General features: G+C 39.8%; 3 protein-coding genes across 16 annotated transcripts in view; 2 read left to right on the forward strand and 1 right to left on the reverse strand.

Moving 5' to 3' along the window:
* The window catches only part of LOC147755927 (uncharacterized), a 57,608-nt gene extending 52,117 nt beyond the window's left edge, over positions 1–5,491 (reverse strand). For 6 of the 7 annotated variants that reach the window (XR_015327370.1, XR_015327369.1, XR_015327367.1 and 3 more), the window contains exon 1: positions 5,301–5,491. Coding sequence is in view for 1 of the 7 variants with exons in the window: in XM_086988464.1 (XP_086844590.1) it covers positions 5,301–5,302 (2 nt within the window). In the remaining 6 variants the exon portion in view is untranslated. Of the gene's footprint in view, positions 1–1,058; positions 1,399–5,300 lie in introns of those variants that run through there. The other variant, XR_015327368.1, reaches the window with a different exon arrangement.
* A 44-nt stretch (positions 5,492–5,535) lies between these two features.
* Positions 5,536–7,677, forward strand: Grip84 (Gamma-tubulin ring protein 84). Its single transcript, XM_022802798.2, has one exon. The coding sequence runs from the start codon at positions 5,536–5,538 to the stop codon at positions 7,675–7,677; it is 2,142 nt and encodes a 713-aa protein (XP_022658533.2).
* A 3,021-nt stretch (positions 7,678–10,698) lies between these two features.
* On the forward strand, positions 10,699–26,222 carry LOC111248615 (ral GTPase-activating protein subunit beta). Of its 8 annotated transcripts, none has more exons than XM_022801235.2 (17): positions 10,699–11,096; positions 16,134–16,549; positions 16,940–17,073; positions 17,419–17,686; positions 17,853–18,092; positions 18,198–19,238; positions 19,664–19,969; positions 20,309–20,482; positions 20,719–20,909; positions 21,051–21,681; positions 21,864–22,039; positions 22,381–22,675; positions 23,373–23,666; positions 23,922–24,097; positions 24,243–24,391; positions 24,556–24,605; positions 25,116–26,222. In XM_022801235.2, exons 2-17 carry the CDS (start codon positions 16,372–16,374, stop codon positions 25,145–25,147), a joined length of 4,335 nt encoding a protein of 1,444 aa, XP_022656970.1. In that variant the 5' UTR covers positions 10,699–11,096; positions 16,134–16,371; the 3' UTR covers positions 25,148–26,222. The 8 variants fall into 8 exon arrangements, 7 of the variants coding, with proteins under 7 accessions (XP_022656970.1, XP_086842460.1, XP_022656966.1 ...); XR_002672620.2 differs by having other exon boundaries at positions 10,700–11,096; positions 24,556–24,874; XM_022801231.2 differs by having other exon boundaries at positions 10,700–10,930; positions 11,029–11,096; positions 24,556–26,222.
* Positions 26,223–26,668: the final 446 nt, after the last annotated feature.

Raw genomic sequence — 26,668 nt, forward strand, 5'->3', positions numbered from 1 at the left:
ATAACTATGATATATCAAGGGTCTGAAATAGTAGTTAGTTCTTAATTACGTACATAACTCACTAAGAACGAAGGGTTTTTTCTATTCTCAATGGAAATCTTCAATGCATTTGAATGAATATAGCGTCTTGCATCTATTCGAGCGACAAGCAATACGCTTCTAAATAAAGCGTTCTTTTGGAGACTGTTTAGTGTGTTTTATTCGTACCTAGCTTTTTTAGTATGCGGTAAGAACGGGCACTAAATAGGTCCACGTTGCTTACGGAGTGTTCAAAATATCACACACCACTGTTATAGGAATAAATTACAGCATAATACGTGCAGTTACTGTGCGTCCATTGCTGTTTTGGTAAAACTTACAAGTTTCACGGAAGCCTCACAGTTAACGAGAAGATAAGTTCTTCACCATCATAATTTCTCTATTATAATATTGTTGCAGTCAGCCTATAATTGAACGGGCACAACGGCTGATAAAATTTCAACTGAATAAGATTTCAGGTAAAAAGGCTCGACTCTGTAACAAAATGCAGGTAGTGTTTGCCTCTGAATACGGTATAATCATTGTGTAAATTAGTGCCCTGCGAATCACATATGATTTCGTTTTGCTTAAGCTGAACCCGATAATAAAGTCAACAGAACAGAATCAGAGGACACCACTGAGAGTGCACTACACTCGAACATAGGCTAAGGTTTATATTGTATACAATGTCACACAAGGCTAGCGTTTTTGTGCTTACTAAAGAGAAAAACGTTTCGTCTATGAAGTTAACTTCAACGTCCGGCACGAGTTCCGGCTCGGCCTTTGAGTGCAAGTTGAAGCCAGCTAAAATACAAATGGAGGAATAGTGGGAAAAGTAGGCTTGAACATTTGAAACACTTAGGTTTACAGTTGACCGAAAAAGTACTCTTACACCTGGCGAAAAGATAGGTTTACAATTGTAGCGGAGATAGAAGCAATTATCTGCATGCGAGAGATGGTGATTTCTATTAATGACACTCATTGTTTTACACTGATAACGTTACAGCTATTTAGTCCCTAAAAGCCTAAAAATAACTCACTTTATTTTTCGTAAACCCTCTTCATCTGCTTACACCACATTTATCGTACCGTTTTGTGTTTCTTGATTCTATTAATCTTCTCTTCGCATGTATCAGCAGCGTAAACTGTTTTACTTTGTCACCTTCACGTAAAATCTGTTTGGCCCTGGCAAGAGGCCAAAAAATATCCTTTAAGGAAACGCCCGGAGACTGCGAAACACACTTCCCTTCCCTATTGAGCTAGCTTAACCGCTTAAGTAATAAGACGAAAAGAGACAAGCGACAATGACGTTTTTAAGCACAAATCAGTCCAACCCGACAAGTATATCAGTATTTCATGTCTTAGAGCAGCCCCGGCTGCTGCACACAATGCAATGAACGGTGGACCTTGAATATACATATATTCAAGAATTCATGAGACAATGAATGCAAGTGATGGGACGCCGTCATTATAGCATAATAAATGAACAGTCAGTATTTGTATATAAATAATAACATTTAACTTCCGCCTTAAACATAGGTAACAAAAAAAAGAGGTCTCTTAAAGTGATCGAGACGAATAATTCTATGGATACACTATCCCCAACGTATCGTCTCTATGTATGTATGTATGTACGTACGTATATATAAACTATAGATTGTTATGCTTTGCTTCAGCAACACACAAAGCTGAGTCAGATGCACTAATGGAACAATAGCATTTTTATTTAGGGGCATTAGGCTCTGTGTCGACGTACTTGTACGTCGGAGTTTGGCATGGCTGCAATTCATTATGACGGAAATGAGCGTATTTTTAATTTTTCTCGAGAAGGAACTGAAAATTCACCGGTTTGCTTAGTATTTAGATTACGTGCTCATAGGTAAATCAGCTGTTATAAACTGAAGAACAACTTTGAACTGAAGAAGTCAATTTTTGTCACACACACGAGAAAGACACAAAAATTGATTGTTCGAAAATATGCATACGTTTTTTTGTGGTCTATTACTAGTAGCTCGTCGTCCAAGGAGCCCATTTCCTATATTGAAAGCAAATCGTAAAGGTTATAGCTTGCTTTTCGGCAAGAAAAAGTTCTATATCTTAATCGGCGCTGTTCATAGGAACAGGGCGATGTAAGGCGCTTCCGTCCAAGCAATTATTTTAATTGTTGTATATATATAAAATCCGCATTTTTTATAGACTTAGACTTCACCTCATTTAACGTTTGTTGAAAGATTGTTCAGAACTCCCGCGTATGGGCTTGCTTGTTCCTCTTCTCATTGAACATCTTTGACTCGGGCTGGAGCTGTTCGATAGATCGGAGAAATTAAACAACAAGGAAGGAGATAATAAAGTGAAACGACTTTTCCAAGAGAAGTGTTACACTGCTAATAATAAGCAACACAAGCAGAAAGGGAGGCACGACGAAGAGACATTGAGGAATCTGCTTGTTCCTATCGCCTGTTGGGCATGCAGTCAAAAATCACAATGCTCAATCCGCCGTTAAATCCTGATACGGCTAGTTCTATTATCGTCCTAATAGAATTCGTCTATTTAAATTTCGTCCGCGAACCAAATGGCATTTGAAGATTAATTCTCCTTAGTCAATACGAAAATCCCCCACCATACATTATGCGTTTAACGTATTGCAGCATGAATCATTATTTGTCGGCAGCTTGTTGACAGTTACAACAATCTTTCTTGCTCACTGATATTGGTCCTTTCGTCTCTTTCGAAACTTTCCGTATAGAAGAGCAATGTATAACAATCACCAGGGGAATGGATTCAACGTGGCTTTACTCCTTGAACAATACACATCATAACCGCCTCGCAAGGTTTCACCGTTGATTCAATGGTGATATCAACCGCCGCCGTAACGAAATCGTTCGAATAGACAAAAGAAACCGAAAATCATTAACGAAGCGAATTGCTGGTGGCATCCGGTGTTAAACCTGCCGACGCGTATGAGCTAAAGCCAGCACTGTCAGCTGTTTCAGTTTTTCTTGGCAAGAAAATACCGAAGAAACAGGTAGGTAATCGTGGACAGCACTTGAGTGTCTTATAGTTGTTCCAGTAATAGCTATATATATTTGGAGAAACGCTTGACGGCACCAGTGTCGGATTGAAAAACTAGTGTAAAAAACACGCGCGTCGTAGCAGGACGCGCGTTGGTCCCGATTCGACGCAAAAATTATTACTTCAAATGAACATTACGTCTGTCAAGATTCAATACAATTCCAACGAGCTTCCAATTGTCTATTTGGAATAGCTGTGGCTAGGTTGACGATCGCTGATCTTCCTCGCCTCGAAAGCGTCTACAACGCACTGCTATCGTATCATAATGGCAACCCACTAATTTTTTGAGATACAGGTGAGTTTGGTTGGGGGCCAAACAATGGGCGGAGAAGGGGCATAAAAGAGAGCAAAAAACTAAGTCCAGAGAGGAGAAACAGCAGCAGTTCAGTTAAAAAGACGTTGTTGTCAGCGACAATGGAAGAAATGGGTTCCCATCAGCACCAAGAGCTGCACGTGAACCTGACCTTGGTTGGGTAAAAATCGCAAATTTTAAGTTTTAACTTGAGACACTGACTACCCTGTTTCAAGTAAAAGTTAGTGAAAATATACTGAAAAACTTGGCATACTACATTGCAGCGAATTTAAATAATTATAACGAAAAAGCAGAAAACGACACCTTCCTCACTGACTGCATGTTCAGTGGTATAGAAAAAATATACTAAGGATAGGAAAATAAAACCTGCAGATTTTATAAGAATAATAATAATAATAATAAAATTTAATCTACTTGATTTAAGTTACCAACGAGATCAGAGAGCCTTGGCCTAGCTTCTTCTCATCAACTTTTATTTTTCGTGGCCGACCCTCGGCTTGAGGTGCTTTATCGCTTCCGTTTCGAATGTCTTCTCGCTAATTACGTGAATTGCTCGTAAAATAAAGGCACTCGGCCTGGTCATTATGCAATTTCCATGTATCCCACCAGGTTTGCCTCTACTGTAAAAATACTTTCTTGTGAAAAAAATTCCGTAATAAACATTTGTGTGTATGTGTAAATTAAACACGCGCTCTGAAAAAACTGGCTCATGATACATCGCGTCTGACTCAGCAATCAACTGAGTTTAAATGAATTGAGTACAAACGGCTCAGATCATGATCAAAGCAGACCTGTTAGAATACTCAACCGCCAAGCCCGTTACAGAGAAAGATGTCAATGTACTTCTGTTGCGTTCTCTTATTTATATTAGCTTTTATCTAATTGCCCATTAGTTATTCCCAAAAATCATGTATCTTTTTAAATCCACCGTTCAAAAACAAAAGCGCGTCCAGATAATTACCATTGGTAATCGGAAGAAAACATTTCTGGCATGTTCTAGTATATGTAAATTTGGATTCTATCAAGAAGGTTAACAAAAACACATCGGTGTCACCTCCTGGGGGTTTTTAGTCCCCTACGGAATAGCAGTTTGATTTTACAACACAAAACATATTTCTTGAACTTAATAAACATAATTTGGCGGGCGAAAACAGGCTACGGTATACGTGTATGCGTGCAGGTCAATGGTCGTTAGATTTGGACTGTCTAATTTATAAAGGCACATTAGAGATAGGCGTGTCTGGGATAAAATATGACATTAGAGACCTAAGTTTCAAATTAGACCTAGATTACCTATTTCTTAGTCATTCACTATAATTACGGCATTTGCTTTGTAATCAATCTAGCATTTACGTCAAATTTGAGCCATAGTTTTACAGACACCTAATTTTGCTCACCAAACAATTAAATTGTAGGTCTTAATTGTCATTATGTAGGCTGTGATAAAGAAGAAAGGTTGGTAGCCGTGATATCATGTAAACTAACGGCAAAAATTTGGTAACATTCTTCTTTCGTAATATATTTGACATTGGGCTTCGTCGCTCTATTAGCAATATTGCTTACTACAGATATTTTTGTGCTGTAGCACGTTAAGTATGTAAAGAATTATACGAGTCATATTCTTGAACAATGTACAATTACACTAAATGAAAATGTACCGTAGATTTCAGCTAGTTCGTTTTGTCATAAGCTGATACAAATGTCTATAGGGATCTAATTGAGTTTCTGTAAGGTGAGGGAAAGCACGCTCGTCTTTCACCGAAGTGTTCCTTGTCTGAGGTGTTCCTGTAGATTTAAGCTTACGACGGGTGCCAACCCCAAAATTTGGTGTTATTATATGTACTCTAATTTAGATACTTATAGCAATAATATCAGTTGATTATTTCAAAATACTTACATGCTTGCATGTTTGTCGTTTCTTGCATAGCTATTGCAGTGTTTACCAAAAGCTAATTTTATAACTTCGGAATTAAATTTAGCAAAAAAGTATTCGTTTTTTACACAAACTACCTAGTATATCACAAAACGAATGTGTCGTTCGATCTATGGCCGGAAATTCAACACTAAGGCGAACCCCGGTGAGCCTTCTGTGAGAAAACAAAAGCTTCTATGCGGCTTCAACGCTACTTGACATGCTCATTCTGTTTTGGGGTTTTGGCGGCGCAAACAATGACAGTGAGAGGTTCGTAAAAAATCCCGTTGAAATGGAGCTTCTTCGGGGTTTTGAAGGAACTTTGGAACGACCCGACCATGTTAGCAAAGAATCGACCCACCTCACGAGGGGGAACTTCCCGTACGGTTTGGCGCAACCTATACCCCTATATTCTGGGCTGGAAGGCCACAGTGTCGAGACACAGGAACGGCTGCTTGTTCGAGGTGTTCTCTGCGTGCTTGGACTGACACCTCATGACTTTGTGTGGAGCGAACGTGGAAAATCTGGCGAGTGCAAAATACATTTCCACCCCAAGTTGAATCCTCAGCTTGTAACCGAGGCCAAGGATTTCGCCGATCTCGCCCGCCATCACAGTGCCATCAGACAGTTCATTACCGACTACCAGTCCACGGGATATACATTGACACTTCAATCATTAGTGGGCTGTCTGAACGCAGTCTTGACCACGTTTCGCCTACTACTTGTTACGATCTCCGACCAAGCGTACAAATTTACTCTTAAGCTGCTTCAGCAACATTTAGCCCAACAACGAGTGATACTCCTAACTTTATCCGATCTCTGTGTTACTATAAGGAACGACCGTTTAGATGGAGCTCCAATTCTCTCTCATCTGTTTAAGCTAATGGGCAACTCAGGCAACTCCGTAGTACAGAAACTCTATGAACGTTGCCTTCGTGAATCAATGAGGCCGTATGTTTCGATGCTGAGACAGTGGCTTAAAGGCCAGTTTGTAATTGATCCCCATGGTGAATTTATGGTTCAAGTGCGACCATTATTTTTGCGTGAAGGTGACCTAATATCCTCCAAATACGAGCTACTTGAACAAGGTGTACCTTCTTTTTTGGCCGACCTAACCGAGGACATCCTCACCGCTGGCTGTCACGCAGAAATGGTCAATTCAGTTGAGGCCGATTTTGATGAAGAGATCACGACAGAGGCGACTGTTGATAAGTACCTCTTAGAACCTGCAGGCGCGTCATCTTGTCCTTCTGTCGAGGAACTTCAAAGTGGAGTCCAAGCTATTCTAGCGGAAACTTCTGCCACGCTTTTCCGTCTAATGAATAAGTACGGCGATCTCGATGAGCATCTCACATCCTTTAAGGAAGTATATCTTTTTGTTCGTGCCGATATTTTTAGGCGGTTCTGCGACTTGAGCCGAGGACAACTAATCATTAGTAATTCAATGTGTTCCCCTATGGTTCTGAATAACTTCCTTGCCGACGCTGTTTCCGGCAGTGCAGCTTCTGTTTTCACTCAATCACAGATGGGACTGAAGTTCTTGGAAGAAACACTTAGCGTGCGACTAGTAAATCGCGCTATCCGTGAGGGCTCACTCAGAGAAGAGGAAGGAGCGAGACTACTGAGTACTCGGCAAGCTTACCTTAGTGGGTGCGGGCACACTTTTGAATGCATCGCCACTGATCTGCACGGCGGGTGGATACTCCAACACTTGCTCAGTCCTGATGTACGAGAAATGTACGAATTGATTTTTGGTGTTCGTTTACAATTGTTTCTAGGCGAATGCTTCTGCGCGGACGTGCTGCCATACTGCATAGGACTGGCCAGAGCCTTGCTACAGCGAATGCTTGTTTTTAGCCAGAGTATTTCCGCTTACTTCTCAATATTTTCGGTTGAGCAAGAATGGTCGCGACTGCAGAAGCGTCTTAGTCAAGTCCGTACTGTCGACTCACTAACCCGAACCCATTCAAATTACGTCCGGCGAATCTATCAACGCTGTCTTCTCGACAATCTGCAAGCATCAATGAGACTGATCAGCATCGTATCGACCGTTTTACAGGCCGCCATGTCTATTGACAAATTAGTTAACGCCGAAAACACGGTGATTCAGCTGCCCGGTTCATCGAAGCTGGGCACATCCTCCGGAACTAACTCAGAGTGTTCCGTCGATGTAGAACGGGAGCTTGGCGCACTTGAAATGATGGCCATGCCTGAAGGCGATCTGGCAGACGTCGTTGTATACTTTGAAAGGCAGTTCGACACAGCTGTCGCTCGATGGCTGGATATAGAAGAAATTAAGACTCATGAACAACTGCTGACTTTGTTAGCAATGAATGAATGCTATACTGTTGTTAGCGCGTAGACGTCACCTAACACCTTCTGAATATTACCTTTTGTCAATGTACAGTTATGGCACTAATAATGAACGATATATAATACAGTTGGTGATAATCTCTGTACTAAGCTTTTATATTGAAAAACTGTATGAAACTGGCTGGGTAACGCACACCGGTGGTTTCCGGTTGTTTTTGCGATTTAACTCTATTTCTGAAGAAGTGTTAAGTCATCTGCATTTATTACATTAGTTATAGTTAAATAAAGATTATGTATGTAGTAAAATGCCCACATCAGTTACTAGTTCAGCGTTAGGCCATAGGAGCCTAATTTGTATCATTTATGATGAGTGCGCAGAAAGTGACTGCTGTAAAAGTGCAAATAAATAGTTATCATATATTTATGCATTGTATTTATTCGTTTAATAACTATATTTGAAAGTCAACCGCGAGGGGCTGTTCCTCAATTCGTAAAGGGCATCAAATCAAACAATTATAATTTTTGCGACTTGTCCAATACTTAAATACTAATTCTAAATAAAAGTTAAGAGAACAATTTTTAATTTCTTAGCTTCGATCAGTATAAAGATACACTTCTACTGGGTTCTTGTATCAAAAATTCAGTTCGCAACTGTAAAATAGAAACGTCTAAAATGACTAGGACACACTAAGCCTGATTAGACATTTCTGACGATTTTTTTAAATACAATGAGATTTTTTCAATGTCGTGGATGCTGATATATTTGCTACAGCTTCCATTGGTTAGGTTGGATAAATGTGAAATTATTAGTTACTACGTACTAGTATATTACTACGATATAAAGAGTAACAGATGTTAAATATTATTAGTTATTTTTTTACCTCCAATTTCAAGTACACGTTAAGAGGAAACCTTTTTAGCTGGTTGTTGTTGTTCAAGCTGGTCAATAGTGCTACAGTAGTATGTATGTTATGCATGCTGCCTGGAAAGACCGAAAATCAAGGGACACAACGTTTCAGTATTGTTTTTTTTCTTTTTTTTTTTAATTTACAACAATTTATATGATTTTCTTAAACAATCAACTCTATTTGATTTCTCTAGGTAGCGAAAATCTTTGATTTTCGTATATTGTGGTGGATTCATTGTGGAAGCTATTCTGAGCCACTGTTCTTTTGCCAAAAATAGCAGGAGTGCAAGTCAACGATAGCTTTTCAGGTTTATTACCAATATACTATAGCTTTCTCTTGTACATACGTACGTTCACTTTCGACCACACGATACTGGGTCACCACCTTCGAAGGCTTTTTGGTTTGGCAATACGTGACTTTGAACCCCATCAGCCACAACTTAATAGCCACGTTATGGCTAAACCACTCGGATTTTTTTTACTAATTTACATTTAAGTTTTATAAGCCGTTCATCGCTTTTCTTTTAAACAACTGTGTGAGAATACAATTTTGCTAGGTTTGCTACTAACGATGGCAAGTTCCTATCAACTTTGGTGTTATGATAATGATGTCAAGATAATAAGATGCCAGAGAACATGTACATTACATGGCTGTCCTTATGATTTTTAATAACCGAATTGTTAAGTACCTGTAATTGAATCGGTGTTTGGAACACATATGTCTCATATCCAATAAAAATAATTTTTATGGAAGCCAAATCAATTTTAAGAATTTTGAATAAAATTGTAATACAATTTTCATTAGTCAGGGTCACTCTAACAGCATATTTGAATATAGTGGCTGCAAAGAAGAATAAACTCGTCGACAACATTCTACAGCTCTTTATATGAAATGTGTTTATTGTTGAAACTGAATTTATATACGTTATCTTTTTTCACGAACCTATTCCAAAGGCAGTTCTTACTAAAATTAATTTCGCTTAAACTTGAAATCATTCAAGTTTTCAAGATTAAATTCTGGTTCCTAGCTAGGTAATCTTCGGCAGGTTTGATAAACTATTGGCGTAACTTCCTTGGATCTTTATCATCTTAGGCTGAAAACAGAAAACTTCTTTGGGTTTTTTGGAATATACAGCTAGTAACTATGATGAAGTGGCTTACTCAAAACTTACATTCTGAAGCAGAAGATACATCGCATAGCGCGAGAAACACCTGATAATATAGTTTATGTACCTTATAGAGCTTTCAGCCCGACCGTAATTGCAAAAGTATATCGGTGAGTGTGATAATTAGTATACGCGCTATTACACGGTCTTATTTTGAATCCAATCACACGACCTAAACATTGTCGTGAAACGATATCTTTGGATGACTCTCTGGGTTCTCGGTCTATTTTTGGCAAATCTGTTCGGTTTGTTTATCTCTGTATTTGCTAACAAACATCATTTTATTGTACCGTGTATGGGCTAAACAATTTTGACTACACACATAGGTTTAAGCAACGAAAACTATTATCCTGTATCTGTTATCGAAACTGTGATATTTTGTCATGCAGAGCATCATTTCAGGTGCTTGAAGTCCATTTATATTGTGAAAGCAGAGGTTCAAACTTTGAATACGTCAATATGGCATATTTCGCCAGTAGCGTAATGTCTAAATTATGATTACACTACCTAACTATCGCCTAGGTTTTTTAAAACACTCGAAGCGCTGCATGTGTGCAGCTGCCAGAAACCCGTGTGTACAATATGATTTATAATATGTTTCACTTTTCAAACGAATCTATGAAGCAACATCCGAAGAAATCTCATTTCCGCTAATCAAAAAGATGCAGTTAACTGTTACCAAAAATGATCTGCTAATATTATCGAAAAACCGTCGTTTTTTTTCGAGTATTAAATATTGCCCCGAAGTTCATGAAATTCTTTCTGGCAACAGCTTTTCACAAAATTTAAATTTTAGTTTGAGCTAAAGAAAACAGAATGTACTCAGTAAGTCTGAAACAAACATCTAGAAAATACTACATTAATTAAAAATATAGTAACGTATTGCTACTACTCTTCACGGGAGAAATTTGTAACCTTTTCTGCCAACAGAACCGCTCTGTCTTTAAAGGCCGCCCCGTCATAGTGATTCTTATGTGATGATCTTATTGCAAGATGTCAACATTTTGCCAAAGAGTTGTGTTGCCGCTGCTGATGCAGCTGGACAATCGTGTGTTGTGTTATTTTGAATTAGACGTAGCAGGGGGGGGACCAATAGAAGTGGCTGGTTAGCTTGCTGTTGTGTGGAATGAATATGAATTCGGAGCAGTGAGTGGTGGCAGATGCGGAAAAAGTGATCCATAGAAGAGATGGAACGGACGGCCGTACACCTCCTAAACGACCTATAGCAGGTGGGCAACTGCGTGGTTCTTAGTCATTAGTTGAACCATTTAATATTACCCTTGTGGACAAGTGCCCGACTGAGCCAGGCGTTGTTTTGTTGTCCCAGTTCCGAGCAGTGCGGGTTAAACAGACGCCCATCGCAAGACTACCGAGGGACAGCGGCAAGAAAGACGGGTACGAAATTCGCTTGTGGTACAATTTCTTGTGATTAACTGCTACAGCTGAACTTAGACTCGATTACTGCAATATACTTAGATACTGTAATAGTTTGCTTGCTTTTCATACGATGCGCAACTCTGATAATATGTTATAGAAGATCATTTATAAGAGCCATAGTGAGAATTTAGGGCCAGGCCAAGACGGGTTTTACAGTCACTTTAAGATTATGCTAAGTGCATTCATTGAGAAAAAGTAAAATAAAATTGACGACATGAAACCACTTTGACAGCTCTGCAGATGATGCTGACATTATTAATTTGAAAGGGATAAAGACATTAACAATAATATCGAAAAAACGAGTTAGTATATTCTTTCTTAGGCTGTTCATTATTTGAGGTCGCCAGGCACGTTTTTAAATAGTAGTCTAAAAAAGATGTTCTTATGTCCTTGTGTGGCTTGATAAGACTTGACAAAGAGAGAGTAGCAGCGTGACTATGAGACTGAGCTTTGAGGCTGTTCGCGAAAACCTCGATACGGGGCTTCTGGCTGGGTTTTGAATAACAAATAACTACACAAATTGTGCCTTAAATTAGCATCCATATGATATAGCCTATTAACTGTGCGGTGCCTGATTGACACCATCTTGTCACTGTACGTTTATGCGTATCTATAACTCGCACGAATGATGGTGATAGATAGGTTACACTTCTGCGAGGCTCCGCAACATAGAGTTGACCGTAGTAGTAAAGCTTGAAGAATTGGGAACGTTGACGGTTGGCCGCAGAGTAATCGGTTGGACATTAGAGAATCGTGAGGTGCCGCCTGTTGATCTTATTTTTGTCGCAAGTAATGACACTGACAATCGCTTTGTTCGAGTCAGCCTTCACCGGCATTGGCCAACTGGACGAAGTCATCGAATCGACGAGGAGGCGAACCAGTACCATCTGAAAGGAGAATACAGTGAGGCAAAGCGCGGCGTTAGCTAGAGTTTGGGTTGAGTACAAGATGGATGAAGCGTTTCGTGATACGGCAGCTTGACTTGAGTTAATTTGAAACAATTGGGGCTTGTCTGTCCACGTCACGTCGTTGATCGAACGCAAATATCGGCTTGGTCGTTTTGGCAGCATGAAGTATGCCGGGCAAAAAACCTTAATCATTATAAGTTCTATCTGGAAGGGCTTGTATATGTGACTAAAGCCAGAAAATTTGTGCTTTAAATATGGGTGGTCCGCATTTGAAACTACTGGCTCGGATGCCAAGCCAGAAGCGTCACACATGCCACAGGCGGAGATTATACGACTTAAAATCATTAAAAGAACGCTAAGTGAGGACACACACACACACACACCTATCTACTCGATAGAGGGAGACGGGCTTGACCAATTAGCTGTTTATATTGACAGGTATCATATAAATGTCGCTGCGAATTGTTCGAAACAAGCTTTCAGTATATTGGTGTATTTCTGATCGAAATACTAGAAAGATATCTAACGCCTTAGCTTAGGTGATTTATAGCAATCGGCAAGGAACAATTAGTGACAGAAAAACTGTTTTTGGACGCTGAAGGGTGACTTCTTGCGGTGACTTCGTTTCGAACTCGCGCTCACATACAGAGATATGAGTAGCGTAATAAATCCGAATTTTTATCATTTGTTTAGAGCTTAATTATGATTAATTCGTTCGCAGTGATGACTACCAACCCTTAGGTACTTATAGTATGCGCATTAAAATATATATTTGCATAGGAATCTTAAAATTTGACTTGAGCGGTACTACCGTGTTTGTTTGCACTGTGCGTTGCCATCAGATTCGATGTCCGATCTAATTCAATGCAAACAACAATTATGTATTACACCAAGTGGTCAGCAAAAAAAAATATATATATATATATTGTCAAGCCAAATTGCGGTTTATCAGTGAAATATCTTCGAATGCGATTACATTGTATCTACTTCTATCGGCTGAATTCTACAGCGAAAGAGACCACGCTGCATATTAAAAGCAGCAGGTTTCTACAGGGTCTATTGTTGTCGTTTAGGGAATTCTGGGTACTGATGTCACGCTCCGATGTGACGGAACAGCACACACGCAATCTGTGCCAGTCGGGGCGCCGCTGCAGATACAACAAAAACAAAGCAAGTGAGACTTTTGTTAACAGCAAATGCGTGGCAACTGGACGTTTCAAAGAATTGTAAGATAAGAAGCTAAGAAGATAATAAAGTTGTTCATAACGATTAATAGGAGATAATTATCGATGACGGGCGACGGCGTGTTACGGTGCTGTTATTTTATGATGGTTGTGTTTTTTGTCCGGCGCCAAATATCAAGTCACGCGGAGTCGAACTGCTATTGTTACAAATAGCGGAATTTTCTGCTCGAACTTCGCTCCTATAGTGGTCCCTTCCATGGCTACTGGTCTGCGAACAATGGGTGGTAACACCCATCAGCTTTCATGCGATGGAGCATGATCATATGGGCAGCGTTGTAGGAGCTCCAATAAGCTCATTCAATTCTAACCACAATGTCTTAGAATGACGTCAGCATTTTATTCGTCCTTGAAAGGCCCTTGAGGCTAACAAATAAAGAAGTCTCAGGATTAGAAGCGTTGTCGCCGTTTATGTGCTTCGCTCCGGTGGCCATATTCAAATAACGCCGAAAAGAGAACAGATCCTCAAAGATGCTGAACACCGTCTGTCTGCTTGATTGTCCAGTTTGTAGTGGATGGTGAAAGTCGAGAATTGATCGAAGCACATCTTGGTCGCGTGTCCTCTGTGATTATGGGTTTCGTTTTTTTTAGAACCATTACACCGTGAGGTGTCTGTGGACATGGTCCAGCCCGTATAGAACCATAGATTTCATATGACGGAAGTTATTGTTGCTGGGGGGCAGCGACTCGGAATACAGTCACGTGAATGACTCGTGGTCACGTGGGGTAGAATGATGACCGACTCGACAATAGCCTTGAAGAAACGGCCCGTTATATAATATCACAGTTGACATTGTAGTATTCCGAGTTTCCGTGACAATGAGTATTCATCCTTCAATCGCAATTGCTTCTACTTTATTTCTATTGTCGGGGTTGACAATGAAAAAAAAAAAAAGGAAAGTTATAATACTTTAACAAAAGTAAGTGTAAAGCTAAGCTCAAGAAAGTCGCCACACGGGCTGAATCCTTAACAAATTAAGTTTGAAGTAAGTGCGCGCATTTTGAGGATAACGAAAAAGGGGTCTTCTGAAGCCACTTTGTACAAATCTTTACTTTTGTGTAATTCACGAGAACGATACAGTAAAGTCTACTGAATGACCGTAGACGGGCAATGGTGCATAACTAGCGAAAAGATGTTAGGTTGCACAATCAGATCAGCGCAAATAAAATGTGAAAAATTAAGCATAAAGCAGCAGTTTATATGCGTCGCATATAGAAAAATGTCTGCGTTTGTTGATCTAAGCGCTCCATCATGTAAAAAACATGGTCTTATATGTGCATTTTCTTTAGCTATGACTAAGGCCGACTCAATAACATTCAGAGCTTTCGATCGTTCATAGAAATTAACGATGGAGTTGTGTATATTAACATAAATAAAAATAATAATATATAATATATTATAATAATATTAATATATATATATATATATAATATATTAACATAAATAAAAAATAATGTTTTGTCTTTCAAAGTAATCGAAGCAGTTGTGCACACACGAGGTTTACGAGTGGCATATTTTGGGGGAAATTTTTTATTTACACTCACGAGCCGTAGCAGGCCCTGATGCACTAATTTTATATTAATTAGTGATTTAAATTATGCTATACAAATACAATTTACACCAGTAGTAAACAATGAGCCCTTTGAGAATAATCAACACGATTTCATTTCTAGTGTTGGTTATGACGCCTTAAACATTTTGTTTATTGGTGTTTTAATAGTGCCATTTTACTTCGGAAAACTAAATGAAGGAGTAGGTTTATACTTATACTTCGTTAGGTGTATTGAAAAGATCTGGAATAGGTCCTAACCTGGGTTATAGCATAATGTAATATGGTCAATAATAATTGCCAAATGTATCAACAGTGTATCCGCATAGTTTGTTACCTTTTCTGTGCTTGAACGGTGTGACAATAATACCGGAAGGTTACTCTCGTTCGATTCTATGCAGGATCACTATTTTCAACTATATGCGTTTACGTGAAGTGATCGATCTACGATATCCATTCACGGCGCTTAGGATCGAATTTTGACCGTTTCGTCATCAGTTATAGTGCATTTTGTTGCATTTACAGCAAAATTTCAAACAAAATCCTTTATTGGCTTGCTTTCGTGATTTAGCCCTTTCATGTTCCTGGTTCCTTCAAAATATGGTCCAGTCTTTGAAGTGGCTAACCTCTTATATAAATGTTATGTAAATTATGTAAATAAATCCTAAAAAAGGAAACTATAACATTTTATATATAACGAAGTTTATATATATATGTATATATATATATATATATATATAGAAATAACGTTCGCGCACGATCCTTCTACAAAATAAATGGAACCTTTCGACATTTTCAACAATTATTAAAAGGTGTTATCTCGTACTTTACAGTTTGTGTACATACGAACAAAAAAATACGGGTTTTTTACGTATAATAATATGAACATTAAACTATATTGAGCCTGAAGATTCGATTAATTATCTGGAAGAATAATGCATAGGGTACGGCTGCATCTTACCTGGGCTACCATTTACATGAAATGGGCATTCAGTTGCGAAATGATATCAGTAATGGAATGAGAATTAGACTTAAATTTCGTTATTTTCTACTTGAATCCATCTATATAATGTGCTGTACAACATATAGATGTATTCGAATGTATTTATTTACTATTTATTGGACTTATTTCTAGGGAGTAAGATCAACTTGAGTGACTTCCTAAATCCGAACTTACTTATATGAGAGTAAATTACCCGTGACCCTAAGAAATAGTTACGTGAAGTCAGTGTAACAGAGGAATGCGTCTCTGAATGTATTTGGCTTTGATTTTCTGCTTGGTTTTTTCAATTCCAGTTGATTTCTTGCTGCCCCCGGTAACGCGGCAGCAGATTCGATGCTTTCGTCTCCACATAAGGAAGCTTTACAATCACCACAATCAAAAAAAATCCGCAGACAATTTTTTGTTTGACAACGTCACAATTCGCAATCATGCATTCTATTTGGTGAAGGATTATTAACATTATCGCTTTTAATGCTCGCATCAAGTGCTTCTAGGACAAAAAGATCAGTGATCCTCAATTAAGCTATTAAAATGTACGGAGCCTGGAACGAACTTCGGGTCTGCGAGGAAGCTCGCGAACGCAGCGCTTCTGTTCTACAGAAATTTCCGACAGCGTCAAGTGGAGCTGTCGTCCATGCGGTTGTACAAAGTCTTGCACAGTCGCTTGGGCTAAGCTCTGGACAACCGGAACCTAGCTCCCTCATTACTGGTTAGTGATCGTTCGACTTTGGGAGAAAAAATAAAAAGCATAGTTAGTGCAATATACTTGTTCAAATAGTAGAAGTATATGAAGTACTCGAATAAAAATTTTCCTAGAAAATCATGTGGTTTTTGTAATAGTGTAACTGTTTTTATTCATTCAAAAAAAAATATCAAGAGAGCTCTAGTTGATCGATTGTTCACCTAAATCAAAGGTTATTATGTGTTCAGAACAGAGGTACACAAGGAGTGAGCATTCAAAGAATATCTACATAGTATTTTTATTTGATCTGCAATTTGCGCGAATAGTTTAATTTTGTGGAATGCTGCTGAATGAATTAGGAAACGCTCGTTTTTTTTTTCCATTAATTCAGATTTGGTGTACATTTTTGTCGAACAGATGTTGAGGTAAACTGGTGCATGGAAGTTATGTGTTACGGGCTGCGCTTACCTCTAAAGGAACACGAAGCAATTAAGAACTGCGTTCACGTTTATTGTGAATGGCTTGTCTCCCTTATACCCGAACAGGCAAAGGTGAGGTCAACTCAAGTGCCATAGTCCAAGTGATACGATTAATACCGTCTGATGGAATACCTAACGGCGGTGCCGAACGTTAAACTCGAAAAATATAGTTAAAATGGTACTATTGGTTCGCTAAATTCAGGACATCGAATATTTACCGCTTAAGCCCGTAAGCTCTCTGTACGCATAACATCAAAAATAGGTTGAAGACAGATGATATTGTGATTATCATTTTTGAGCGAACAATGTCACCGGATGTTCTAGTGGAATAAGTTGCCTTAACTTAATGTCTTCTCTTGTGTTTGCTATGTTTAGCTCTAATTCTTCTAATTTCTAAGTTTCTTATTGGTTTTCCAGATCTGTGTTCCTCGTCCGGTGATGTCTGATGCAAATCATTATTCGCGTCGCATCCTTCGACATCTCTATAACCTGTTTTCGCCGAGACCTCATGATCCGCTGACAGCAGACGTCGCTTCTCGCCAAGCTGTACTTTGCCATCGAGTTCTTCGTACTGTTCAAATGGTGGCCACTCGAAGTCCCGTGCTTGAAAGCGATACCTGGCAAGAAATACTTTCTTTTCTTCTGGCCATTAACGACACACTTCTTTCCGATAGACAGGCGAAAGGTAAATATGTTTAGGTAGATCCTGAAGTTAGATTGTTGATTTATAAGTGCATTTTTATAGCTATAGTACAAATGTTTTTTTTATTATGCATAATACTTGCATTGTTCATACGTATATGAGAAGTTCAAATGAATGGAGTGCATTTGTGTTATTTCTGTAATTGCAGATGACGATATCGAAGCCCACTTGTGTGAGCGTCTCCTGGGGGTTTTGTTTCAGGTTTGGTTGATGGCGTGTTATCGATCATTCTTTCCTTCGCCGTCGTACTGGAAAACCCTTCAGTGCCTCTGTCTTCGATGGAGACATCGACAGATCGTTGTCGAACAATGGAAAAAAATTCAGCTTATCATGACAGCGAAATTGTGTAGAGAGCTAGTTGACCCTGATTGCCCCGATGTCAAAATTGGTAAGTTTGTATTCGATAATTTCTCTGCGTTCGCACCATTTAGGATGCAAATTTTATCTCATCCAAATACTAAATAAGTGATTGTAATTATTATAATGGTTACAGAGGATGGCGACAAGGAACTGGTTCCAGCCGAGATGCGTGGCGAGCGTCTGGGTCAGGCTTGGTACCGAATGTTGCATACTTTGGGCGACCCGGCCCTGGTGGCGCGAGATGCCAATTCGTTGAACGGCACGCTGACGCACAATATGAACGAAGTGCATGACAACCAGGCACAAATTTTCTACAAAGCCATAGCCGCCGTGTCTGCTTTTGTCGACGTCTGGCTTGGTCGCTACGTTGAAGATAATGCCTATAAATTAATCGTACCCTCTGTTAGTCTATCAGCCAATAACAGCCAAACGTCTTCAGCCATCGGCTCATCGAGTACCACAACGATTTCCACGACACCACCGGCACAGCGCAAGAACAAGCCGAAAACTGGGCAAAAATTGCACATTCCTCAACTCATCACACAGCATAAACCACAAACACCCGTATCGCCTGTCGTAACCCCAACGGGAAGTTCACCACTTCCTCCGTTTCCAATAGAGAGACCGGCGGAAAGGTTCAACACAACTATTCATGTCGTACGTCGATTAACGTTGCGCCCATTACGCCCGTCAGTGAACTCTTTGCTTCATTTGTACGGTACGTGGTTATTCGAGTCGTCCATGATAACCGATAGCGAGGGTGCATTTGTCGAGTCTGAGACGGAATCTCTGCAAAGTCACTCAAGTCAACCAGACGGCACTGTGCACAATTCGTCCACCAAATCGATGTCTGATAGCGACTCCATATATGATACGCATATGGGCTTGCAGAGCTGGTCACTGGAATGGGGCCAGGCTGAGGCAATGGGGACGTTATGCAAGATTCTTGGATCAAAAACTTCGGATGAGGAGGTGCTTAGCGTCTATCTTGCACGGTTTTTCCTAGCGATAAAACAGGGACTGGCAGGACAATCACCACAGGATCCGCCAAGCGCGATTACATGCAGTATCGTAGCGAATTCAGCAGATCTTTTTAAGTGTGATTTGGAGAGTGCGGCGTTGCTGGTGCCTTCGTTTGTAGCGGCCATTGAGAATGTACTTAGTCCGCCGCACGGTAAGGGTTAATCAATGCTAACATCCTTAATTGGTAGGTTTTACTTTTATATATATATATAACTTTTACTGAATTTATACTTGAAAAGTGAGCTCGGCATTGTTTTGCAACTTTTTATAGCTGATCTATAAAACGACCTACAAACCAAAAATATTTTCGTCGGACACATTACGCCGTCCCAGTTAACAGGCAAAGTAATGCTGCTTGTATTAAAAAAAAATTCATGGGACAACATACTGTATTGATACGTTAATTTCTGTCTATGCTGCAGTGTCTTTACACAAGCATTTTTTGAAGAAGCAATGTCTGCAGACAAGAAGCTTCTGGTACGTTTGATTGCAATTTTGATTTTGAAATATGATTTGATTTAGCCTTTTGCCCTTTAATTTTTGTTTTTCATAGTTTCGCTTCTCTTACTCTTCCAGTGCGGTCCGGATATAGTCATCTGCCTCCAACGCCCATAGCGGAGAACCTGCTCCATAATTCAGCGATTTCCATTCTGCTTAGTTTGCTTCCTCTAACTTTACATAGTAACTCGCTCCTCGTTCGAGATCAGGCAAATCGGCAGGTGTCGTTGAGCTCATTTCGCGCACGTCTACTTCGGCTGTTACTCGTGTCTTTAAACGCCGAAGTGGACTCTCTCAACGTACAAACGCTATTACAAGGGCTTATGTGCGCGGTCCTTGACCAGGTCGAGTACGAACGCTGCGCGGCTCTCGATCCATCATTAGGTTCGTAAGTAAAACATAGCATTCTCGGCGACGATAGAAACAAATACATAGATCAGAGAAGCCCATTATTCAGGTTGGTTGAATGCAGCTACAAGAAAAGCACAAGACCTAGACATTTCGTGAGCATTTTCAGATTTACAAAGCCATGTTAACTATCATACCATAAGTGAATGATCGTGCTTTCAATCATTTAGTCGAGCCAATTATGACGTATTACTGCGCTGGTTCTTTTAGGTGAGAGATATCTACTTTATAATACTTAACAATAACAATACATATCAGTGTCTAAAAAGCATGTATCAGGATACTTTAATTCCTAATATTTTTGGGAATTTTCAGATAGCACCAACGTAACGATCGAAGATCCAGTATTTCAAGACACACACCTCTTACTTTTAGCCATTAAGACAGTCTGTCAAAATCTCAGTTCGTCATGGAGAAACGATGCTGCTATTGTCTTTTCAGCACTTGAAGTGCTTACGGTGTTCGCGCGGCTTCATATCACTGAATTTGGTAATAAAAAAGACGGTCTCGTTTACCTAAAATCGTGCTGTGTTTAAGCGAAATTTGACCAAATATTCCAGATAAAAAGCGTTGTGAAAACAAATAGGGTTTTAGACTGGAAAATCTTAAGGTGAGGTGTAATTGAGATTTTGAATCGGTTACCTTTACTCGTACATAAGATTAAAAGCAAGATGCCGAAATATTTCTGTTAATCGAATAATCGGTCATGAATATGTCACTTTCAGCTAGCCACAACTATCGAGAATACCGTCAATGCGTCGGCTGGCTTTGCGAATTGATCGTTTGGCAAAGCCATCGCCCTACTAGGGATCATTCGAAAGAGTTGCATTCGACAATCGTAGCAGCATTTTCCTGCCTTACACTTTGGCTTGTGGAGCATTCGACCCTCTTCTGCGAGCAGGATACCATACATCAGGTATGACAAAGCTTCAGCAAAATAATCTTACACAGAAACACAAGTTAGTACCACAGTGCTAAGCTACCAAGTATATAAGTCCGCATGCCGACCTTGAAGAACACACAATTTCTTAAGTAACATGTCTACCGCATGTTACAGGTTATGGAAGTTGTGGAGTTAGGCATATCGGGCGCTAAGAGTCAACCCAAGCCTTCGGACATTCCTATATTGAAGCAGAACAAAGAACGAAAGCCACTATCGAAGCGAGTCCTCCAAGCTGCTGAGGCAGTACTCTCGGCACTTATGGATCATGTTGGCTATTTTCCAAATGCTGCAGGACCAGAGTGTCCAGTTAGTTCTCTGTTGGATGAACAAGCGCTATTGAAAGATAGACCAGGCGCAAGATTCCGCTATTTCTACACGCAAAGTTCAGCGATTGTCGGAGTTCTCGAGGACCCAATTCATGCCCCTCCTACGAGCAATCCGAGTCTTACATTACTGGTGCGCGCACCTTTTGGCCGGCATGTTTGGGCTATGCAGCTAAGCAACGTGCCCCAATCCAAAATGTCTTTATTGAATCAGGGCCCCGTGCAGCATCGGGGCCCGCCAGGAGCCCCTATGGTACTGCCTAGATATCAGATGACACTACCGAATAAGGAACAGTTGGCAAGTCTTCAAAAGAAATTGCCGTCCTACTTTCCGCTTAAGTGCGCAGAAATCCCGCCATGTGTTATCGAGAAGAGTATCGTGCCTGATCCTTGGAATATGCCTGATAACACGATTAGCAACAGTAAGTTTTTGAGTAACAGTTTTAGTACTTGAACATTATTGTGTGCTGTTAACATGTATTGCTTAGGAACATATGGCCCATGATTTCAATCATTGCATATCAAATGCCGATATACGCAAATGCTTTGTATGCTTGTGAGCAGAAGTAGTTTAGAAAAGTGCTACTTTCGCTGCTGTCTTCAGAGTTACTGAACCTCGTCGAAGCACAAGTAAAACTAGAAGCTTCGTGTCGGCGTGAAGCTGCCCAGCGGCCCACGGAAAGACCTTGTCGACCCCCGGCTAATCAGACAGCTTTCCAGACTGCTCGACTTTTCCTCATGCACTTCGGCTTTCTTAATCCGCATGATGAAGCTGTTAAGGTAATTACGACCTGTGGGGTCCGTATAACCAATTGTAGTGACGTCTTAGTACACGTTTGGTTAATTTTTAGATCGGCTGTGAAACCCGCATGGATTTCCCAAAGCCTTAAATAATTGGATGGAAGATGTATATTAATACAAAATACAAAGTAGTCTTTGAACATGGACGTAATCATTAGTTCCCAAAGGATGACGCCTTTACTTCCCATTTGCTTAACACAAACCTGTCATGCAAAAAAACAGTCAAACTGATCGGTAGCGATAGGTTGTGCTAATATGCCAGTGTATTAATTACTTTTACATAGTTAATGTAATTAATCATGCTTTTTTGTTTGCTTCAGCCCTCGCAATCCTTGCTTCCTTTGATTGACTCCGAGGAGCCCTCACTTATGACCCAACTGGAAACACTCGACCAGATGTCTGCGCGAAGTTCCGACACCGTACACATATTCTATGTTCGTCGAAGACAGACTATTCCAGAAGACATAGTGGCGAACTCGCGAAATGCAAACTTTGTTCACCCGCTCTATCTGGAGTTTTTACGCTCACTAGGCTGGCCTGTTGATGTAGCTATGCACATCGGCTGGACGGGCAACGTAGAAACGTCCTGGAAGGTGTCTGGAGACATGGGCTTGCGTGAGTAGATAATGTTTTTTTATAGGGATATCTCCACCATTAATCCAAAAAACTACTCCAGTAACACTTTCAATATGTGCCTTTTCGAAAGCAATAATAACTTATTTTGGTCGACCTTTTGCCTGATGATGGTTTAGTGAGGTTATTCATCATTGGAAAGGATCCACTGTTAACCTGATTTCGGATTTTTAGATGGGTATGTCTGATAAAAAAAAAAAAAAACAAGTATCTTTGCGGTGTCAACTTTGCGGTCACATTTAAAATTGCGAAAACAACACTGGAAGTATGTTCGTCGTACGACGGGGAAAAATTGGTGAGCCAACAACATTTAAGTATAGGATCATCTGACAGTAATCGGCTCATGGTTATCCTTGTGCAATTTGAGAAATTCAGTGGAATAGATCCAAAAAGCCATCTTTCAGCCCGGGTAGACCCTCGAAACTGTAAAAGACGATTACTAATTAGGAACGTTCATCACTTTTATAATAACCTAATATCTGTCGACAATTACATATTCGCGTAAAACAGTACGACGTTTAGTTGTTCATTAATAGTTATATTTAAACGAAATCGTATTGATTTTTCATTTATTTTTCAATGGTATTTCGGCAAGTAGAATGTTTTAGTTCCTCAATCATTTATAACACCGTGCGTTTTCATATTTCTGCGCCTTATTCTGCTTTCGAAATCATTTTAGTTGATCTTCCGTCAAACCATGGTGGCTCTCTTTACGACGGAACACATCAAGTGCTCTATTGGGCAGACGTTCTTTCGGAAATGGCCTTTGTGGTACCTAGCCTGTCGGCAATTGGCGTTAAAAAGTCTCCATCCCCTGAAAAAGACAAAAGCTCTTTTATTCCGGAAGGTGGAACCTCCAGGAAACGTCAGCCACCAGAGAAACCTCTAAGGTCAAACATGACGCTGAACCTAGACAAGACAGGAAAGAACAGCACCTCCAGACATTTGGTAACAGCTCCATTCGAAGTCAAAGGTAACGTACAAGCTCAAATCGAAAAGTTTTTTTGACAAAAAAGTTTTTTGTTACCTGAACTAAAATTCTTCGATTTTTTTTACTAAAACTATGACTATACACATTGACTCAGAGAATCTTTTTAGGTGATTACGCTATCAGCCATAATAAGTGCTCCCGGACTGAAAGTATGCGAAGTGTTGCTGCGAACACTGAAATATTAACATTTAGCGATGCCATTTCCTTTGTTTGTCAATACTTCTGTCTCCTACGCAGTGATGGTCGTTTGGTTGGAAAGCTTTGAAGATCATAGTCGCTTTCCGACTGAGGGGTTGCTCCCATACACCGATACGACAGGTCTGGCACACCAGGGAGCGGGACCAAGCCAGCGGGGCGCCGATGTTCTCTTGATTTTTGTTACGCCTTTGCAGAGCGGTCTTTTTCGTCTCAAGGTGCTGTTTTTATCAACTGAACAAATACATAGTTTCCTTATATTGCCATATTATCTGAAATTTCCATTTTATCTGTCTATATATATCCGACATAATTCTTGACCATTAAAGGCAAATTAGATTCAAATTTTCGGTAAATGTACAGGTGGAGTGTCGTTCAGGAAACAGAACCTCTGCGGTACCCTTGCCTGCTCTCGACGGCCAACTAATAAGCAGACGAACGTTAGGTGCCGTTGTTCGTAATGTCGCTCTAAACCTCTGCAGAAGGAAGCGACTTGACGCCGATCCTGAGTCGTACGTTTGACAATTCTTTTCAATAAGCCAAGATTATTTGAGAATACCGCCCGAGTACGATAGTTTAAAAAGTTATACAGATCAGTAGTCTTTGATCTTCCTGTATATATTACGCAGCTTATTTAGCTAAGTGCAACATTTTCTTGACGTTATACTAATTAAAGGTGTCCAGCGCCACATGTGAAGAGGCGTACTAAGATCCAGGAAATCGGTAGTAAGTATGCCAAAGAGATGGCCGCACCGGAGTTCTACGCATCGCTTTTCGAGCGATTACCAACTAAGGCCCCAGCAGCCCCGTCGGGCGGAAACCTAGCCATCAGTGGTAGTAGAAATGATCAGTCGTGAGCTGCAAAAAATAAGTAGAAGAATGGGTTCCCGGGAGAAAGGGGCGAGAACATGGGTCTATCTTAGCATGAGTAATACGCCTTTTTTTCGAATGTGCCAAGGTCCGTCAGATTGCAGTTGCCACCGATATATCCAGGGGTAATTGACGTTTTAGCTGCTTTCAAGAACATTAGGACAGATCAAAAGAGCTATATCTTGTATGAATAGTATAGAGTCACTACAAAACGTGAACATCCAGATGACGCGGAAATTTAAGATAAATGGTGGTCAGATCTGAGCATCATGTTTCAGACTGATTCCCTGTGTTCTCTGCTGGGTAGGTCCATCGCACAAATTCCCGACAAATAGCCGTCATCATTTTTGCTCCTTTAAATTTCAGAAAACCAGCCCGCATACAATACAGTGGATTAATGTCAAGAGAGAATTTGAAAAAATTATAAAGGAATATATATGGAGAAAAGAAGCGACTCTCCTATCATAGGGAACGAATTCCTAAATGAATTGAAACAAGCGCCTACCCACCGCGACAACCTTGTGATCGAGCGAAATGAAAAACTTACTATAATAAAAAGTTACTATAATAACTCCAACTGAAACGCTAGAGATAGGACTCTCAGATAGAACAAGATATTTCTACGAATATTTTATCGCCAGCAGAACATAAAAATGTTAAGTGGATGCCATTTTCATTCAAACGTAAATCTTATCAAATAGGTAAAGAAGAATTAATGCTGCAAGCCAAAACTGCACAATGAGGGGCAACATGACCGTTTTCGGGTTTTCCGTTTTAGACATACCTTTATAGAATTTTTTTTCGCCGAACGATTCGATAAACCGAACCCAGCCTCAAGCTGTAGTGAGCGTCTAATTCAGATATTTTCCATTATTATGGATCCCGTTTAGTGAATGTGCGTGTGAGTTATATAATAATATATGTGTGTTATTACGGAATGGCCGATCAACAAGCAAACGAACACGTAACATAGATAGATATTGTTGAAAACCTGATATGATATCAATGTAATTTTTGTTTGTAATTGCTATTCGTAGAGGTTTATTTCTTTTACAAAGCCATGTGTTGATGATGAAAGTAGCATAATATACATTTTTTTTCAACGTTTTAGGTCCAGTCAAGTCTAAACCTATATAAAACGTGCTAGGGATATCAGATGCGAACTTCCTTCCAGAGTCTTTGAGCTAATTTCATGTGCTTGGAACAATGAAGTTGTCAGCTAATGCAGTCAGTAGTTTTTGTTTAGCGGCTTGTAATATATGTGAAATTGGATGTGTGTGTTGCAGTGGTTTATTATGTGAAGTACTTTTTATACTAATATATACCTATATGCAATATTGAAAGCATATAATGTTAAAAATACGTATGTGACACACACGCAATGAATGAATAGGTACATCGGGAGCGGATACAAGGAAAAGAATAAAGCAATAGAAATGTATGCGGCGTGCTCAACATGAAAACGTGTCGGAACACACAGTCTTATTACGATAGTGACCACGCATGCGAGCAAAATGCTCATTTGAACCAAGATAGTAGTAATATATCATCGTAGTATATGTATTAGCTTGCTACAGTAAGATTATACATGACCAGGTAATTAACAAATACAATTAAATTAACCACAATGAGTAATCAATTCTATCTCGTCATATATTTTATTATCTCTATATATTATTATTAAAAAATTAGTTCATTGTTACGCTATTCTTGGCAGGCAAATGGTAATGAAAACGAAATTTTAGAACTGGTGGCGTTTTCCTTCCGCCAAATTCGCGAAGAGTATCTGTTCGTGTGTACTACATGTTTATTCTTTAGAAGTCTAGGACTTTTTAACGGGACTAGGTTATTTGCGCATATTGTTGGGACTGGAACCTACTAAGAAGAAAAAGCCACCTGCCAATGGCAGTCTAAAGAAA

This window comes from Varroa destructor, unplaced genomic scaffold (genome assembly GCF_002443255.2).
Source record: "Varroa destructor unplaced genomic scaffold, Vdes_3.0 BEIS01000004.1, whole genome shotgun sequence".
Lineage (NCBI taxonomy): Eukaryota > Metazoa > Arthropoda > Arachnida > Mesostigmata > Varroidae > Varroa > Varroa destructor.